The sequence below is a fragment of the Mauremys reevesii genome, unplaced genomic scaffold (genome assembly GCF_016161935.1).
Source record: "Mauremys reevesii isolate NIE-2019 unplaced genomic scaffold, ASM1616193v1 Contig59, whole genome shotgun sequence".
Classification (NCBI taxonomy): Eukaryota; Metazoa; Chordata; order Testudines; family Geoemydidae; genus Mauremys; species Mauremys reevesii.
In genome coordinates this window covers 122,027-142,679 of record NW_024100872.1, presented here as the reverse complement: position 1 = coordinate 142,679, position 20,653 = coordinate 122,027, and the positions used below count along the sequence as shown (strand labels likewise).

The 20,653-nt window shown below is 45.9% G+C and overlaps 1 protein-coding gene across 1 annotated transcript in view; it reads left to right on the top strand.

Annotated features, from left to right (window-relative positions):
* Positions 1-20,653, top strand: part of LOC120394430 (ABC transporter F family member 4-like) — a 120,974-nt gene that overhangs the window by 26,618 nt on the left and 73,703 nt on the right. Inside the window, exons 4-10 of the mRNA XM_039518659.1 lie at positions 709-729; positions 1,574-1,594; positions 12,173-12,193; positions 13,205-13,225; positions 14,081-14,101; positions 15,634-15,654; positions 17,293-17,313. Coding sequence (XP_039374593.1) covers positions 709-729; positions 1,574-1,594; positions 12,173-12,193; positions 13,205-13,225; positions 14,081-14,101; positions 15,634-15,654; positions 17,293-17,313 — 147 coding nt within the window. The remainder of the gene's footprint in view (positions 1-708; positions 730-1,573; positions 1,595-12,172; positions 12,194-13,204; positions 13,226-14,080; positions 14,102-15,633; positions 15,655-17,292; positions 17,314-20,653) is intronic.

Genomic DNA, 20,653 nt, shown 5'->3' with positions numbered 1-20,653 from the left:
CCAAAACAGTGATGAGCTGGATGGAGAACAACAGTTGCTGACACAGGGTTGCTGTCTCTGATGTGCAGAGACTCAGCATCTGTGTCACTGGGATCTTTCAAAGAACCATCGGGGCACTACAAATGTGAGGCATTCCACTCTCTGCATGAGCCTAAGGGGCTTCCTGTACTGCTGTGGTCTTCCGATTCCTATTGGACCTCGACCTCTCTACTGACTGCTCCATCATCTGCCCCAAAGACTCCACATATATATATTATGAAAGGAGGGAGGGATAACCTCATCTGGCACTTCAGAATTTAGATCAAGAGCTGAATGAGTCCTGGAATCTGTGTTCCCCTCCTACACCTAGCAGGTGTCTCTTCAGGGCAGATCTAAGGTACATGGCTGATGCCCATGTTGTACAATTTCTGTGGCTCAAAGAACAATTAGTCCAACTCCACAGCTGTCAAACTGGCAGCATTGCAAGAAGGACAGGTACAAAGTGGCATCTCAAAGGTTGCTGCATTCCTGTGGAAGATTGTGATTCTGTCTCTTTCGGGATGGGGGGTATGGGTAGAGACAGACAGTCAGAATTGGAAAGGGATGGGGGAACTTGACTGGGCGTGGTTCAGGTTGAATTATTTTTAACTCTGGCAAACTAAGCTATTTTCTCAACTTGTACATTAAAATAAGTTCCTCTGTTGACAACTTCACTTTTGTCTTTCTTAGATAAAGGACCAGGACTAATGCGTAAGTCCCCAGGCCCAAAAAAATATTATTTATTTATTTGTTTGTTTGTTTGGTAATCTCATGATCTTGGAGGGTGTGTGTGTCTTATTTGTGATTTTTTTAAACTTTTTGGGTTGGCAATGCCATATTGTTTTGATATTCTTATATTATTGTGTGTAGTAATAGAGTAGTATCCCTTTAAATTCTCTGTGAGCCCTCTAGAGGTTCTCACACTGTTCTATACTTTGGAAGTAACCACAGATCACTCATGGCAACAGTATGTATGGAACTAGACATTGCATGGTTGTTTACATGTAATAAACAGACTTATTTGAGATGCAGCTGTGCCATGTGTTTTTTCCATTCTGTGATTAGATGATCTATGGTACATGGCTGCTGCCAATGCTGCATATTTTTTGAAGCTCAAAGAATGATTATTCCAACTCCACAGATGTCAATCTGGCAGCAACATGAGAAGGAAATGTACAAAGTGAGATCTCAAATGTTGCTGCATTACTGTGGAAGACGCATCTGAAGAAGTGGGGTTTTTACACATGGAAGCTTATGCCCAAATAAATGTTAGTCTTTAAGGTGCCACCAGACTCCCTGTTGTTTTTGTGGATACAGACTGACATGGCTACCTCACTGACACTGTGGAGAATTGTGACTGGGTCTATTTCAGGGCAGGGTCTATGGACAGGGATAGGCAATTAGCATTGGGAAGGGGTGGGGGAACTTGACTGGGAGGGGTTCAGGCTGAAGGATTTCTCACTCTGGATATTTCTTCTATTTCTATAAGCCATTATCTCAGCTTGTACATGAATATAAGTCCCTGTGTTGAAAAGTTCACTTTTGTCTTTCTCAGATAAACTAGGATTCCGAAAGGGTAAGTCCCCGCTAATTTTTGTTTGTTCCACTCACAAAAGTGGAAGTGATACCGTATTTTAATTTCTAGTAATCTCTGTGTCCTAAACTATGTTAAATGCACATTGTATTAGAGGGACTGTCTTTGTAAGTTGCCAGGGGATGCTCGACCCCTGCTCTGCCCCAGGCCCTGCCCCCACTCCACCCATTCTCCCATCCCCACACCCACCTCTTCCCACCTTCTCCCCCTCCCATTCTGCTACCTCCCATTCACTCAGGCCAGGGCTTTATAAAGCCATGCACAAGCGAACAGGGAACTTTGCGAACAGGGGCTGCTAAAAGGGAGTTTCGCAAGGGAGTTTGGAAGGGGAGTGGGCAGGGAGCCGGGGTCCCTTGTCGATTCTATCCATGCCGCTTTAGTCCCCTTAAAACCTATAAACCAAACTACATTCAAAACTTCTTGCTTTAAATAACCCTTTCATTAACCAGCAGCATAGTGGGGGCTATCCAGTTTATTGCACTGAGTGTAGCACGTATGATTACTTGCCCTGTGGGTGGGTGGCGTATGTGTGCAGTTGGTGCAAGGAGCTCCTGGCCCTCAGAGAACATGTACAGGGTGGCGGAACTGGAGGAACTAAGAGAAGCAGAGAGGTATGTTGATGAGGCTTTCCGGGACACTGTAGAATTGTCCCACCTCCGGTCAGCCAGCTCCTGCGCTGTTGAGGAGGATGAAAGGCCCAGGGAAGCAGAGCAGTCAACGGGAGCAGAGGGAAATCTTCCCATAGTGGGACCTTCCTTCCAGATGGTACTGGGGTTGCCTCTCGCAGTAAGGTTACCTCTCCGAGGGAGGGAACTCCAGTTGCTAGGAAAAGGCAGGTGGTAGTAATGGGAGATTCGATCATTAGAAACGTAGATAGCTGGGTTTATGGTGACGGGGAGAACCATATGGTGACTTGCCTGCCTGGAGCGAAGGTTATGGATCTCTCGAGGCATCTAGACAGAATTATGTGTAGTGCTGGGGAGGAGCCAGTGGTCATGGTACATGTAGGTACCCATGACATAGGGAAGGGTAGGAGAGATGTCCTGGAGGCCAAATTTAGGCTGCTAGGGAAGAGACTGAAATCCAAGACTTCTATGGTGGCATTCTCAGAAATGCTCCCAGTTCCACACGCAGGGCCAGGTAGGCAGGCAGAGCTTCAGAGTCTCAATGCGTGGATGAGACGATGGTGTAGAGAGGAGGGGTTTACATTCATTAGGAACTGGGGAAACTTTTGGGATGGGGGGAGCCTATACAGGAGAGATGGGCTCTACCTAAACCAAAGTGGAACCAGACTGCTGGCACTAAACATTAAAAAGGTTGTAGAGCAGTTTTTAAACTAGGAGATGGGGGAAAGCCGACTGCTGCAGAGGAGCGTGTAGATCGGACACAGAGCGTGTAGATCGGACACAGGGGAGAGTCTGATGATAGAGAATCTCCAGGTTATAGTCAGGAGCAGAGGAATGAGAAGTATAATGTAAGGGCCGGATCAGATGATAAACAGCAACATAAAAAAGAATCTGGCACATCAGAAAAAGGCAGGCTAATAAACAGGGACAAGTTTTTAAAGTGCTTGTACACAAATGCTAGAAGTCTAAATAATAAGATGGGTGAACTAGAGTGCCTTGTGATAAAGGAGGATATTGATATAATAGGCATCACAGAAACCTGGTGGACTGAGAGCAATCAATGGGACACAATCATTCCGGGGTACAAAATATATTGGAAGGACAGAACAGGTCGTGCAGGGGGCGGGAGTGGCACTATATGTGAAAGAAAATGTAGAGTCAAATGAAGTAAAAATCTTAAGTGAATCCACATGTTCCATAGAATCTCTATGGATAGAAATTTCATGCTCTAATAAGAATATAACATTAGGGATCTATTATCGACCACCTGACCAGGACAGTGATAGTGATGATGAAATGCTAAGGGAAATTAGAGAGGCTATCAAAATTAAGAACTCATTAATAGTGGGGGATTTCAATTATCCCCATATTGGCTGGGAACATTTCACTTCAGGACGAAATGCAGAGATAAAATTTCTCAATACTTTAAATGACTGCTTTATGGAGCAGCTGGTACGGGAACCCACAAGGGGAGAGGCAACTCTACATTTAATCCTGAGTGCAGCTCAGCAGTTGGTCCAAGAGGTAACTATAGCTGGACCTCTTGGAGATAGTGACCATAATACAATAGCATTCAACGTCCGTGTGGTGGGAAGAACACCTCAACAGCCCAACACTGTGGCATTTAATTTCAACAAGGGGGAACTATGCAAAAATGAGAGGGTTAGTAAAACAGAAGTCAAAAGGTACAGTGACTAAAGTGAAATCCCTGCAAGCTGCACGGGTGCTTTTTAAAGACACCATAATAGAGGCCCAACTTCAATGTATACCCCAAATTAAGAAACAAACTAAAAGAACTAAAAAAGAGCCACCGTGGCTTAACAACAATGTAAAAGAAGCAATGAGAGATAAAAAGACTTTCTTTAAAAAGTGGAAGTCAAATCCTAGTGAGGCAAATAGAAAGGAGCATAAACACTGCCAACTTAACTGCAAGAGTGTAATAAGAAAAGCCAAAGAGGAGTTTGAAGAACAGCTAGACAAAAACTCCAAAGATAATAACAAAATGTTTTTAAGTACATCAGAAGCAGGAAGCCTGCTAAACAACCAGTGGGGCCCCTTGATGATCAAGCTACAAAAGGAGCACTTAAAGACAATACAGTAATTGTGGCATAACTAAATGGGAGAAGGATAGCTCAGTGGTTTGAGCACTGGCCTGCTAAACCCAGGGTTATGAGTTCAATCCTTGAGGGAGCCACTTAGGGATCTGGGGCAAAAGTCAGTACTTGGTCCTGTTAGTGAAGGCAGGGGGCTGGACTCAATGACCTTTCAAGGTCCCTTCCACTTCTAGGAGATTGGTATATCTCCTATTATTATGTCCACGCAGAGGCAGTCAAAAAAGCAAACAGGATGTTAGGAATCATTAAAAAGGGGATAGAGAATAAGACTGAGAATATATTATTGCCCTTGTATAAATCCATGGTACGCCCACATCTTGAATACTGCATACAGATGTGGTCTCCTCACCTCAAAAAAGAAATACTGGCACTAGAAAAGGGCAACTAAAATGATTAGGGGTTTGGAGAGAGTCCCATATGAGGAAAGATTAAAGAGGCTAGGACTCTTCAGCTTGGAAAAGAGGAGACTAAGGGGGGATATGAAAGAGGTCTATAAAATCATGAGTGATGTGGAGAAAGTGGATAAGGAAAAGTTATTTATTTATTCCCATAATACAGGAACTAGAGGTCACCACATGAAATTAATAGGCAGCAGGTTTAAAACAAATTAAAGGAAGTTCTTCTTCACGCGGCACACAGTCAACTTGTGGAACTCCTTACCTGAGGAGGTTGTGAAGGCTAGGACAATAATAGGGTTTAAAAGAGAACTGGATAAATTCATGGTGGTTAAGTCCATAAATGGCTATTAGCCAGGATAGGTAAGGAGGGGGTTGAGCAGGGGGTTGGACTAGATGACCTCCTGAGGTCCCTTCCAACCCTGAGATTCTATGTTTGTCAGAGGATGGAGATGGATGGCAGGAGAGAGATCACTTGATCATTGCCAGTTAGGTTCACTCCCTCTGGGGCACCTGGCATTGGCCACTGTCGGTAGACAGATACTGGGCTAGACGAACCTTTGATCTGACCCAGTACAGCCGTTCTTATGTTCTTCTCCAAGCCTGTCCTGCCCTCGCTCTTCTCCATCCCCCACAGCACCTCCTGAACACCACTAAAGAGCTGATCCTTGGCAGTCAGGCAGCGCTGGGGGAAGGGGGAGGAGCTGATTGGGGGAGCTGTTGGAAGCTGCTGAGCACCCAAGTCAGTATTGGTTGAGAGGAAAAGTACTTGGGTGGGGTCTGTCAGGGAAGGAAGTGGGTTATTTCCCTGGTCACTTGTCCCAGTTACTTGGTGTGGTATTGGCGGTGTCCAGTGATGTGTTCGGTATAAATGTCTCTGGACCACCTGATGGTGTTGGACACCATGAGCTGTCTCCTGAGCCGGGCGTAACGTTGACCGACCCCACACGCTCTCAGAACTGGCTCATTGTGGGGGTCCCACGAGCCCAAGGCTCCCACGATAAGGGCATGTACCTGGACTTCATAGCCCTGGGCGCTCAGGGTCTCGGCCAGCGGGGCGTACTTCGACTCCTTCCATGCTCAAGCCTCGAGGAAGGCCAGTGACCGGTTTTCGAAAGGCACCATGACGTCTACCAGGAGGACCTTCTTCTTTTCTGTGTCCATCATCATGATGTCAGGTCGCAGTCGGCTTTCTGTCCCAGGGATGGTGGAGTCAAGGGTGATCTTCCCCAGGGACAGCAGGATGGCTTTCACTAGCTGGTTCTGGATGGCGTTGTGGTGGTGCCACCAGGCTCCGGAGTGCTGCTTGCATTCACACAGGATGTGCGGCAAGGTCTCATTTGCATAGCCGCACTTCCTGCAGCGCTTGTCCCGGTTGCCATGGTGGATGGCTCCGTTGAGGGGAATGCAGCGGGCCCTGTGGACAAACCGCCAGTCGGCGAACCTGGTGAAGCTCCCCCCAGGGAGGAAGTGGTTACTGGCATCCCACTTGCTGGACACCTCGAACACCTTGCCCTGGTCCGGCTTCCGCTTGAGGTTCTCAGCGTAATGGCAGCGGATGGTGTCTTTCAGGGACCATTCTAGCATGGCTCTGGCGGTCGGGGTGATGATGGTGTGGTCCGGGGTCTTTACGCGTGGCACCAGTATTCCCAGCTCCCAGCACTCCTCGCACCACTTCCAGCAGCAGCCAATTCTCTTACCCAGACGTCTTGAGGTGTTGCAGGCACGGGACCAGAGAGAGGACAGGTCTCCCCCCTCTCTCCTGAACTCAGCATTCAGGGAGCCGCTGAGGTAAGTGGTGATGTCCCACTCGGAGGGGGCCCTGGTGATGTGTTTCCTGACCACACCCCGTACGGCCTCCTGCACAATGCTTCTCACCATCGAGTCCGGGCACGTCAGGAGGCGGAAGGCATGGGTCATCACCGCCATGTTGCACAAGTCACCCATCCGAAGTGCGTTGGCGCCACCCTGCCTGTGGAGAATGTAGATGATGTCCATGCACGCCCTCTGGGGAAGGTGGAGCCACTCCTTCACCAGCTGTCTGATGGTGCTGTCGGCCTTGTTCAGGGGCATCTTGGCCACGGCCGATCCCCTAAGGACAAAGGACATTGAGGGCATTGATCCTTTGCTAGGGGGCAAGCAGGGAGGAGTCTATTTGGGCCGCGTCTAGCAGGATCTCTGCGATGGTGTTTTCGGGGGTCTGCTGGACGTGCACTCCTGTGAGTGTGCTGAGGTGTTGGTATATCTTTTCCTCTTTGATGGAGGTCATGGACTCGCCCTGGATAAGGAACCGCGATGGCCGGACCAGTGCCCTGGTGCCGCCGTCGATGTGGTGGGTGGCGCACTTTTTGGGGTTGAAACGCAAGCCCATCCACTCGGCAGCTTGGCCGGTGATGTCGAGCATTTGCTGGAGGCTTTCTGAGCTGTCGGCGACCAGGGCCAGATCGTCCGCGTAGGCCAGAATGCTGAGTTTCTTGCCGTGCAGGTTGAAGCTGGTCGAGCCGCTGGAGATGGCTCGGATAAGCGGTTCCATGGCCAGGTTGAAAATGATGGGGCTCAGGGGGCATCCTTGTTTCATGCCGTGGTGGATGGGGATGGCGTCCGTCTCTCCATCCGTGGCGTGGATGGTGGTGTTGCAGTCCTTCTAGAGGTCCCGGATGATCTGGATGAAGGTAGCCGGCATCCTGAACTCTCCCAGGGTGATGAAGATGTGGTGGTGGGGTATGGTCCCAAAGGTGTTGGTCAGGTCGAGCCACGCTATGACGTACTGCCTCTTGGATCTCCTGGCCTCCTGGATGGCCGTCTGAAGGAGGAAGTTATGCTCGTAGCAACCCTCGGGGGACATGAAACCCTTCTGGACTGTGCTGACAGCACCCCTGCAAACTGACCACTCAGTGATCCTTGCTGCGAGGCAGCTGGTGTACAGCTTGTAGATGGTGGAGCAGAGGGAGATGGGCCTCCAGTTATTGGGGTCATCTCATTCCCTTTTTTTGTGAATGAGGACGGTCATGGACTTTTTCCAGGAGTGAGGAATGCGATGGAACTGCTTGCATTTGGTGAAGATGGCAGCCAGCACCAAGCAGCTGGGGTCTCGCTTCCTCAGCCGGTGGTAGCAGATGCCATCTTTTCCAGGGGTGGTGTTTTTGGTCCTCGTCAGCATAGCCTGCACCTCCTTGGGGGAGAAATCTCGCTTTAGATCTTCCACGAGGTTGATCCGGAGTAGCGGGAGAAGGCACTCTGGGCGTCGCAAGTTGGTCTGGGCCTTGTTATCAAACATGTCCTTGAAGTAGGAGTGTAGTCTCTCTGGCTGGATGGCACATTATGAGGAGGTCCTGTCAAGGCTCTCCCTCATGGCTTTTGGCCAGTTGCTCCTGTACAGTTTCTGCATATGGGATGCAGCCGCCGGATCATAGTGGCGGCCGACGTGCCCTCTCCTGCCTTCTCTGGCGGTGTTGTTACGGCTCGGCGTGGGGAATCTGCGGGTGGCCTGTGAGGCCTCCTGGGGTTCCCTCCTTCTGGCAGTAATTTCTGCAGAGAGTTCTGCAGTCAGTCTGTTGAAGGTCTCAAAGTCCTTGGCCTTTGCCAGTTCTTCCACCCAGGTGGATTGCCACGGTGTGGCAACCCTCGCTCGTGGCCGTCGTTCCTCCTGCTGCGGTGTCTCCGTGGGTTCAGGTGCTGCGGAGACAGTTTCTGGCCTCGTTGTTCCTTGACCTGGGAAGCGGTGTTCAGGTAGGTCCTGAGGTGGGGGTCCTGATGTGGTGGGTGGGACCGCTCTCGGTGTCTCCGAGCCAGCGCTGGATCTTCTGGGAGGAAGTGGGGTTCTGGAAGCATCGGTGCTGGGTTTTAGATGTGGCCTCACCAGTGCTGAATAGAGGGGAATAATCACTTCCCTTGATCTGATGACAATGCTTCTACTAATGCAGCCCAATATGCCATTAGCCTTCTTGGTAACAAGGGCACACTGCTGACTCATATCCAGCTTCTCGTCCACTGTAATCTCCAGGTCCTTTTCTTCAGAACTGCCACTTAGCCAGTCAGTCCCCAGTCTGTAGCAGTGCATGGGATTCTTCCATCCTAAGTGCAGAACTCTGCACTTGTCCTTGTTCAACCACATCAGATTTCTTTTGGCCCAATCCTCCAACTTGTCTTGGTCAGTTTGTACCCTATCCCTACTCTCCAGCCTATCTACCTCTTCACCCAGCTTAGTGTCATCTGCAAACTTGCTGAGGGTGCAATCCATCCCATCATCCCGATCATTAATGAAGTTGAGTAGTTAGATAGTGTTTAGCGATTTTGGGGTGGGGTGGGTGTGTCTTCCATTGTCCTTAACCACCAGTGTTTGGAGGTGTTAGTGTACCTAAGAGTCACAGTTTCAAACCTTGTGTAATGTGGCCCTGGCTCTTCTCAATGAGTGATTCTCAGCACCTATGCTTGTATTGCCTTGGAGAATCTTACATTTCCTCCAAGTTTCCACATCAAACTGAGTAATATCACATATTCAAGCTCTGAAACCCCCTAATTCAGTGGTAAACAAGGGTTTATTTCAACCCTGGACCATTTGAACCTCCTGAACATCAGCGAAAGCCCCTTAATCATGCCTCTCCTGGCCAGACACTTCCTAGCTCCAGACTGTCAGAGACCAGAGCTAAGGACTCTGATGAGAGATTGAAGGAGGGTAAAGCACAATAACCCCATTAGAAGAGGGAGAAATCCCCTCCCAAGGCCTCTGAGAAGAGGACAGCCCCCTACACCTTCCAATTTAGGAGGGACTCTGTGTCCCAGAATGGATGTGTCAGGAGCTCATGGGTAGCATACTTCCAAACCACAAGTACGAATGGGCAAGAGTGCCCCAAAATAGTCAGTAACAGAAAGGTCAGAACTCACCCCGACAGCACCTAGCATGGAGCAATGACCAGCTGCATTGAAGGTACTGCACCACAGTGGGAAGAAGGACTTGATAGCACCAACATTCACTGCCCAGCATAAATCAGTATCCGCTCCACCAGGGGGATAACCCCTCCCACTCCCCACTGGCTGGTAAAGTGGAACAGAGGGAGGTCAAGGAAGTGAGGAAGAGGAGATTGGAGGAAGGAAAGGAGGAGGAAGGAGGGAGTTGGGGGTAGGAGACATAAGCCTCCTTGGCAGCCAGCACTGATGGCCCTGAGTTCCACAGATCAACTGCACGTTGTGTGGAAAAAAAATAACAGTTTATTTAAACCTGCTGCCTATTAATTTCATTGGGTGACCCATAGTTCTTGTGTTATGAGAGGGAGTAAATAACACTTCCTTATTCACTTTCTCCATAACATACTCCCCCTTTCCTTCTGTCTCTCCGCCCTCAGGGACTGACAGCCTAGCTATCGAAATGAAGGATGTCTCCCCATGTATTTAATGAGCCGCTAATAGCTTCCCACTGATAAGAACATGACATAAGAACAGACAAACTGGGTCAGACCAAAGATCCATCTAGCCCGGTATCCTATCTTCTGACAGTGGCCAGTGCCAGATGCCCCAGAGAGAATGAACAGAGCAACGAATCATCAAACAGAGGGTAGGGACACCATCTCTGCCCATCCTGGCTAGAAGCCATTGATGGACCTATCGTCCATGAATTTATATAGTTCTTTTTTGAACACTGTTATAGTCTTGGCCTTCACAACTTCCCTGGGCAAGGAGTACCACGGGTTGACTGTGCGTTGTGTGAAAAAATACTTCCTTTTGTTTGTTTTAAGTACTGAGGGATTCATTAAATATACAGGGGACACAGTACTCATTCAAATAATCAGGATATTCAGTTGACTGAAATTCAGTTAAACAGATGTCACCTGTAATTCTTAGATTCATAGATGCCAGGGCCAGAAGGGAAACATTGTGATCTTCTAGTCTGACCTTTATAGCACAGGCCAGAGGATTCCCCCCAGTAATTGCCGCATCAAGTCCATAACTTCTGGGTGAGCTATAGCGCATCTTCCAGCTTCCATGGGTTTCAGAGGAGGAGTTTTGCTGAATACAATGTTCTGGAAGAACACAAGATACCACCCAGCAGCCTTTCAATAAATGTCTATAAACCTTCATATGTTGAATTTATGTTACAAATATTAACGATGTCTCTACCCAGCTCCTATGCGGGGAAGGCACAGTATGTTAAAACAAAGTACCCAGATACCAGGCACACACAGAAGAGGAGAGTGTGGGGTTCACACGTGCTCCCTCCCCAATTTGCCCTTTCACCCACCTCCATGCCACACATTTCAGAGTCCCACCCTTCCCCTCTCACTCCCCCAAATCCCCACCTCCCATAACTAGGGCCCCCAAATCTTCTCCTGCCTGTAAAACCCGGCTCAATATTTTCTGTTGTGCTTAGATATCATGTCCGTCAAATAAATATTAAAACAAAACAAAACAAAACAAAAACACCCCACCTTTAACAGAGGTAGATTGTGTCAAAATTCCTCTGTTTATTTATGAATTTTAACCAACAAGGATAGATGAACTTGTTGTACCTTTGGGATGCTCAGGATCATTAGTTGTAACAGTTCTCCATCCTGCAACTACTCAGATCACACCTGGCTATCAACCTTCTTGATCTCTTGTTCTTCATAGAATCACAGAATCCTAGCACTGGAAGGGACTTCAACAGGTTATCTAGTCGAATCCTCTAAATTCAAGACAGGATCAAGCATTATCTAGACTATCCCTGACAGGTGTCTACCCAACCTGTTCTTAAAATTTCCAGTGATGGAGATTCCACAACCCCCCCCCCCCCACCAGGCAATTTATTCCAGTGCTTCACTACCATGACTGTTAGGAAGTTTTTCCTAATGTCCAACTTAAACCTCTCTTGCTGCAGTTTAAGCCCATTGCCCCTTATTCTATCCTTAGAGGTTAACAAGACCAATGTTTCTCCCTCCTTATTCTAACAACATTTTATGTACTTGAAAAATGTTAGCATTCCTCACTCAGTCTTCTTTTTTCCAAACTAAACCATTCCATTTATCATGTTGCTGTATCATGGAAACCTATTGGTTAAATTACCCCAAATTTGGGTCTCTAACCAAGCCAGGTCCCCCAGATGGCACATCAGAATTCAAAACACTGCAAGGAGCTGGATAGAGTTTAGGAAAGTTGAGTTATAACAGAAAGCTAGTCTAAACCTTAACTAAAGCAGACCTTGCAATCTACTATAATAACTATTACCATTTTGTATTTTTCTTCACTCTAGGAAAGCAATTTTTGCTAAAAAACAAAACAACCCCCACCCCAAAACCACAACATCATCCCTAAGAAACAAGACTATCTACTTAATAATATTATTCTGACATTTTAACACTGAAAAAATAAATAAATGTCATATAAATGTTGTTACATGGATTTCCTCTTGACTTTGATACACAATGACACTGTATATTTTGTTTGTTTGCTCAGGGTCAAAAAGAGGGGAAAAAGGTAAGATTACATTGACTTTTCAACAAGCAAAACTACTGTTATAAAACAACAGGAAGAAACCCTCCCAAATGTTTTTGATCCTCCTTGCTCTTAAGACTTTCCCACTCATTGGTTAATGGAAATATAGTATTGCTTACTAGATGTATTTTATACTAATTTCTTCAAAGTTCTGTTAAAGAATCCATCAAATCTGAAAACATATGCACACATTGAAAATATTGCTTTTTATGTGCAAATTCATACAAAATGGAAGTGTTATTTTCTGTTTGAGCAGTCACTCCGAGAGGGACAAACTTTACCCTCAGACTCACCTGTACTTTATTGTACTTGAAGGCAGAGGATCAAGAGCAATGAACCATGTGGGTTTTCATCTCACCTGTGCTACCTCCCAGAAGTGTTTTCAGTGAAACACACAGTGAGGTGATTAATGAATGAATTGTTTCACAAGTTGAAGTTAATTTGAAGGGTTTATTAGCATTATAGTTGAGAGATTGAACACTGCTATTTTTTCTAAGATTAGTAAATGAAAATTTTGCTTGTAAGAAAGAAAGAAATAGCCCTCAATATGCTGAATATGACTCTGTTCCTGCCATCAGCTAGTGTTATCAGAATTTGGTTAAAATCTCATCAGGTTTTGCTCCCAAGTTGGTTGGGTGACATTGCAAGCTTGGGAATAATGGAAGCCTGTAGCATGTCTGAAACTAGTTGCCATTTTCTGTATTTGAGAGTGGATTTTGATGGCCCTGTGGCAGGGAAACTGGGGGGTGCTCAGTGTTTCTGTAGGTCTAAGGTGCATTTTACACTTGCATTTGATGATGGGATATTCTGCGGCATTTCCAGTGAGGGGAGCTGGATCAGAGTATAAATTAAGGGGTGGGGTAGAATGAGAGGGTTCGGCAATGGGGGCTGAGGGATGCATGGGCAGCAATTTTTCACCCTGGGAATTGCATCTCTATTGAAAACAATGCCTGTGAGAAAACTACAAAGATGATTTGGTGATTTTTCTTTCAGTCCAAGTCCAAGAAGTGGAGGGTAAGTTTCCAGTTGCTTTCTGAACATTGCCAGCCAAACAGAATAACACTCTGGGAGTGATCCCATATAATTACTTTCAGATGTCACTACTAAGCACTCAGCCCTTTGTTGTCTGCTGTGTTTTCTTTCCATCCAGATTAGTTCAGAGGTGGTTAATTAGGAAGGTGTGTGGCTTCCAGAGCAAGGGGCAGATTTTGCCTGGCCTTGGTGCAAGTGCACAGTGTGAATGGCAGAGAGTAAAGACCCCTTTCTCTCATGTGGCAGACTTTCAAGCCTTGTGTTCTTCTTTCTCCGTGCTCCCTCGGTGTGTACAGTGCCGCACAGGGGGCAGGAACAAAGGATATGCTCCCCCTGCAGTCCATATGCTGGACATTTTGGTAAATATGTCAGAGAAATTTTACTTTATCAACTGAATTTATCACAGGGTGATAGTAGAGCAAATGGGAAAAGGATTTTCACTGGTTACGATAGGGTAGAATTATCATCTAAACTGCACTCAAACAGCCCTGTAGTCCCAGTGGTTCACTCCAAGTGAGCCAGCAAAATGTAGACAGAGCAAGCTCAGCCTGATTCTCCCTGGCCTCGAATGACACAGACATCCCTGCTCAGGAACATCATAAGTTGAACCTTCTGTGGGTCAGAATGATGCATGTGTATTTCAGACTGATTGGCTATAGATAATGGTGACTTTGCATGATGGATCAGGTCTCCTTCTGTCCCCTGCCATGCCCTGTGCCCTGTTTGCTCCCTTTGCACTCTCTGGGCCATGGAAAGGGAAAGGAACAGTGCAGAGAATCTGCCCCAAACTCCCTCTAGAAATAACCAATAAAGTTGCCATAATGATTTTTCTTTCAGAAGGAGTCCAAGTGACAGAGGGTATGTTCTCAGAATACTATTTTAAGAATGACATATTACCATATTTTCTTCAGGACTTTCGTCCTAGTTCAACAGCAAGCATTTTTTTCCTTCTTCCTTTTTCACTAGAACTCCATTATACTTCCTAGAACCTAGATTAGCTCACAGGAGGGTTAGTTAGCAAAGCCCATTTCTCCGAGTTTCAGAGTCTCACACCCTCCTCCCCTCCCCAGGCACTGGTGTGTGGCAGAGGGAAAAACTCTTTCACCTTTCCAGTGTATTTTGTTTTGTCTTATTGGGAGCTGGAGGGAGGCGGGGAGTTATGATTAATGTTTATTTTTCAAAATGAAGATTTATTAATCGGCACACGCTGTTTGCTGAAGCATAATGGTCTTTAATGCCACAAAAAACTTCCCTGTTATAAGATGGCTGCCATTTTCCTTTGTTCTCAGGGAAGCCCCTATGCCCTCAGTTACGTAGACATTTTGCACAGGGCATCTCTCACTCATTGCTCTCACAAGAACTGAAAGCCCAACAGAGATGGATGCCACCTCCAGGGCTCATCCTTGCATCCTGTCACCAGAGAGGCTGCTGTGACATTTGTTATGGCACTTAGGACATACTTTGTAGCATTTGCCATAGCAGTTTGGTTTGGCCAGTATGATTCTTTATGTCTTGAACTGGCTTATCATTGATGAGTCAAAAAAATACCCTAGTTAAAGTGAAGTAGGATCTGCACTGAGAAATATTTTGGCCCATTCAAAACCTTCTGTATATTGTTTATCTCATAGTATGTGTTTGAAACTAAAAATGTGTTAAATCATCATTTATTTTCATTGAGGGAATGGCAGAGCTCAATTCTGCCCTGGCAATTTGCAAGTGGCACATGGCCCCATAGGGACCCTAACCAGCTGGTGTAAATTAGTGCAGTAATGGCTCTGAGCTAATACTGTGTAGGGTTTGCCACATCATGTTTGATAAACCCTATCTGGTTTTTGAGTCTCAGGTAGAGGTGGCTCCAAAAAGCATTTTTTTCCATAGAAAAGTTCACCTCTGTAGAACCTCCGATGAACCTCTTGGTGAGGGGAGTCTGTTCTTTATGATCTCACTGGCCCATATAAGAGAATGGGAACCTGAGGTTACTAAGCAAAAACTCTCTCAAATTTTCCACCAAAATATGTCAATTTTCACCTAAAACCAAATATTTTCGTTTGGGATGTTTGTTTGTTTTTATGATAAATTCAACATTTTCTGTGTGAAGCAGAACATTTTTGTAAAAATACAAAAACCAAACCATTTTATTGTAAACCCAATCATCCATTGAAAAATGGTTTCAAGAGAATTTTCAACCAAGCCTAATTTCAGTCTCTGCAATTAAGCATCTAACTGATGCTTCAGAAATGTGTTGGATTGTAGGAAACTGGGATGTGCATCCACCATCTATTTTGCCCCTTCTCAAAATGTCCCAAGGACAGTCATTTTATTCTGTAGGATAAATGTGAACATAAAAATATATAAAAATCTAAATATTTGGATTTTTTTTTCTTTTTCAGAAATACCTGAGATCGTTGACAGTAAGTCCGCTTTGATGTCACACTGTTTCACTCACAGAGGATTTTATCATGATGGCTTTGTTTTATCTCCTTGGTCCTGTAGAGGGAGACAGTCTGAGCCCTGAAGTACTTTTGGCCTGAGAGAAAAGAATGGGATACACAGTACAGAAGACAGTGTGTTGTATCTCCTCATCAAAGCTGTGCCCCCCACCTAGGTGCCCAGCCACTATGACTTATCTAGATGAACAGTTAGTCCATGGCAAGCTGGGTTATGAATCAATAATGCATTAGCTGTCCTTGTGGACCCTGATGGCACACACTAACAATTCCTTAATGTGCTTTTATCTACTCTGCTTTGAAGCAGGAGTAGTTGAATATGCACTAGAAAACTGATCGTGTGCAGCAGCAGGGGCTACATAGACACTTAATACATGGCCGGATATTGCATTGTAGATTTACATCCAAGTTTGCTGTGCACTAACTGTTCATCCATAGAGAACAACCAGTACATGACTTAGCAGAATTCCACCTTCCTTCCCCCTGCTTTGCATCTCCAGAGAGGGCCAAGCACATGAATTAGCCCTTTCTCCTCCCATTGTCCCTTTGTTCTATAAGATCTGCAGGTGCCAGGAATGGGAGGGCAGTTCAGCGAGTGCATTATTTAGGAGTTTTATATTCCCAATTCTTTCCTGTGACACTGCATGTTTGAGGGTGGGGTGAGGGGACATTACTGCAAGTAGGGGACTATTTGTGGGGCTGGAGATGGCTTGTGGGGATGGCCAGGGAGGGTGAGAGGAGACTCTACACCAGTGAACTGTTGGAGGTTCACCAGCTGAAGCAGCTGTGAACCTGAGTTACTTTAATTGAATTGTGTCATTAGAACTGACCCCACACTTGGTAAGGCAACTCCCATCTTTTCATGTACACCTCTACCTTGGTATAACGCTGTCCTTGGGAGCCAAAAAATCTCACCTCATTATAGGTGAAACTGCGTTATATCAAACTTGCTTTGATCCACCGGAGTGCGCAGCCCCCTCCCCCAGCACTGCTTTACTGCGTTAAATCCAAATTTGCGTTATATCGGGGTAGAGGTGTACTGTGTATATATATCTTCTTACTGTATTTTCTACTCCATGCATCTGATGAAGTGGGTTTTAGCCCATGAAAGCTTCTGCCCAAATAAATTTGTTAGTCTCTAAGGTGCACAAGTACTCCTTGTTGTTCTTCAGTTACTAATGCCACTCCGTTTCATTGTGGAAGGCTATGTGAAATATTCATGTAGCTCCATACACACCAGCACTGAAACAATTCAGCCAAAATAACTACTTAGCCCTGAAGGTTGAAGGACAATTTGTGATGTTACCTAGTGCTCCCCACAGCGGATTGAAGCACTTTTGTGTGTGGATGCAAGTTCATTTCAATAGATTTACAAGGAGACAAATGACATTCTGTATTCAAGCCAAGACTTAAGGTGTTACAGGACCTCAGTTCACACAGTTGGCCTGGTCTAGAAGATTTTTGGAACTAGATATTAATTATTATGTATTTGGGAATGTCTGAAATCTTTACTACATGCAATGTGTTATGGTATTTGTCCAGGTTTTATTACAAGTGGTGTGTGAATGTACTTAAACATGGGGCTTTTTTTTTCTTTTTCAGAAGGAAAGGACAATAAGAAGAGTAAGTTTGTATTGGTATTGGGACAGTTACATGTGAAGGGGAACTATGTACCTTCACTGTAAGAATAACATTTTACTCAGTTTAACTGTGTGGGAGGTTTATAATCTTTAGTGGTGCCCAGTATATAAAATGGGGGCAGGAACATACTGAGGACCTGTTCAGCACCCTCCACAGGCATATCTACAGAAGAGGCTGAATGTGACTGATTGTGGCATAGGAAGTCTGTGAAATTCATGTGCTGGGTGTACTGGAGTCAGACAGGTTTCCACTCAGATATAGGAAACAGAGTATTGCTCAGGGTGAAGAGTTTTCAATCTACTGCCAATGAAAACAATTACTCCTTGGGCTTGTCTACATGGGGAGACTGGCATAATTATTCTGGAACAGCTCCCCCTTTTGGACACTCCTCTTCTGGAGGAAAAAATGTCTTTTCCAGCTTAGCTTACTCTATTTTGGAAGTGGATTAAGCTAAACTGGAAAAGACCCTTTTTCTGGAAAAGGTTGTTCACAGCGGGAGTTACTGTAGAATTGCTATAGATCTTTAAATTCAGACCCTACACTTTTTGAGATAATTTCCTCATGTAGGCAAGCCCTTATTTGGAAAGGTTTGGCCCCAAGGTTTGTTAGCAAGCCATTTTGCAGGTGGGACATGTACAAGTTCTTTGCTTGAGTTCCTGCTGGTTTTATTCACTTCTTTAGTGGAGGAGCTTGTGGAACATAAGGCTACAATGCATGTGTACAATGTCATCATGGTTGGTGAAATCTTGTGAGGAGTCCATAGAATCATAGAATCTCAGGGTTGGAAGGGACCTCAGGAGGTCATCTAGTCCAACACCCTGCTCAAAGCAGGACCAAACCCAACTAAATCATCCCAGCCAGGGCTTTGTCAAGCCTGACCTTAAAAACCTCTAAGGAAGGAGATTCCACTACCTCCCTAGGTAACCCATTCCAGTTCTTCACCACCCTACTAGTGAAAAAGTTTTTCCTAATATCCAACCTAAACCTCCCCCTCTGCAACTTGAGACCATTACTCCTTGTTCTGTCATCTTCTACCACTGAGAACAGTCTAGAACCATCCTCTTTGGAACCCCCTTTCAGGTAGTTGAAAGCAGCTATCAAATCCCCCCTCATTCTTCTCTTCTGCAGACTAAACAATCCCAGTTCCCTCAGCCTCTCTTCATAAGTCATGTGCTCCAGCCCCCTAATCATTTTTGTTGCCCTCCGCTGGACTCTCTCCAATTTATCCACATCCTTCTTGTAGTGTGGGGCCCAGACCTGGACACAGTACTCCAAATGAGGCCTCACCAGTGCTGAGTAGAGGGGAATGATCACATCCCTTGATCTGCTGGAAATGCCCCTACTTATACAACCCAAAATGCCATTAGCCTTCTTGGCAACAAGGGCACACTGTTGACTCATATTCAGCTTTTCGTCCACCGTAACCCCTAGGTCCTTTTCTGCAGAACTGCTACCCACATCCATAGCTGCTGGTGATTGTTAATATGTTGCTTAGGAAGCACAAGTGGTCTGCATCTCTTACACAGGCCTCTCTTTCTAGGTCTCTGCTTAACAATCCTTCTCTTTACACTTACATGTTTATTAATTTGTATCTACGCCTGGAGCCACAGAAGGACTGAGGGGTTGTGACACTGAGCATCACAACACACCTAGAAACTCACTGGGATAACGATGGAATCCCCATAACCCTCAGTTAGGCACCTAAGCTTGAGGAGAGATGGGCTCTTTAAAATTGGATCCACAAAAGCCAGCATGATAGGCAGGGAGTCGTCTAAGTCAGAAAATGGGAGCTGCCAAAAAGAGGGGTGTGTGATAAACCCCACTCCTCTCACAAAGACAGGTATGTAAGTCCAGGCCTCAGGGAAGTGTCAGTGTCTGTTTACAATCTGCAGCCAGTTCTAGCTCTGCTCTATACTACAGACTGAGCTTGGGATTACTATGTCGCTCAGCGGTGTGAATAATCCAGATCCCTGAGAAACGTAGTTAAATTGACTTAATCGCCCCCTGATAGGATAACGGGTTTAGTCAATAGGTCAATAACATGCCACACTGGTAATTAGTACAAAGGGTCAATGTTGGGATATTGTTAGCCTTTTCCAGAGGGTCTGGCTGGAGAGTCTTGCCCACATGCTCGGGGTTCAGCTGATCGCCATATTTGGGGTCGGGAAGGAATTTTCCACCAGGGTAGATTGGCAGTGGCCCTGGAGGTTTTTCGCCTTCCTCCGAAGCATGGGGCAGGGGTCGCTTGCTGGTGGATTATCTGCTACTTGAAGTGTTTAAATCATGATTTGGAGCATTCAACAGCAGAGTCAAGGGAGAGAATTAGTTCAGGAGTGGGTGGATCGGCTTATGTGGCCTGCATCTTGCAGGAGGTCAGACTAGATGATCATAATGGTCCCTTCTGATCTTGAATTCTATGATTCTATGATTCTATGCACAGCACTATGTTGAGGGGAGGGCTTCTGCTGCTGATACAGCTACTGCCTATCTTGCTATGTCTACACTACCACTTACATTGGTATAACTTTTACGTCGCTCAAGGATGTTGGTGTCCCACCAACGTAGCTACCACCGCTCACTGGGAGAGGGTTAATTATGTTGATGGGAGAGCTCTCTCCTGTTGGCATAGAGCAGCTACACTAGAGATTGTACAGCAGCACAGCTGCATTGGTATAGCTGAGCAGCTGTAAGATCTCTAGTGTAGACATAGCCTTAGGGAGGTGGATTAACTATACTCTGCCCGCAGCCTAGAGCGTCTTTGTTACAGTGCTAGAGGTGCAGCCTTTTAAGTTTACACTTGTCCCTGGGCACGGAAGCTATTTTTTGCAAGAAGCACCCTAGGAAGAGATAGTAGCATCTCACTTATTACTTTTAACCCAGTGGTTAGTGCCCTCACCTGAGATGTGGGAGACCCAGGTTCATTTCCTACTTCTGCCTAATGGGGAGAAATGATTTGAACTGGGAACTCCTACCTTTCAGATGCATGTTATAACCACTGTGCTATGGGATAGTCTGGCATGGTGCTCTCTCAATCTCTCCTGGTGCACCTGTTCCACTTTGGATAACTAATTAAACAGAGAGAGAGAGAAAATAAAACTTATTTTGTAACCTGGTGTCAGGGTTCCCTCCCCACTCTGAACTCTGGGGTACAGATGTGGGGACCCATGTGAAAGATTCCCTAAGCTTATTTCTAAAAACTTCCCCAAGGCACAAATACTTTACTTGTTCTTGGACGGTATTACTGCCACCGCTAAGTGATTTAGACAAAAATTCAGGAAAGGGTCACTTGGAATCCCTATTTCCCCAAACTATTCCCCCAAGT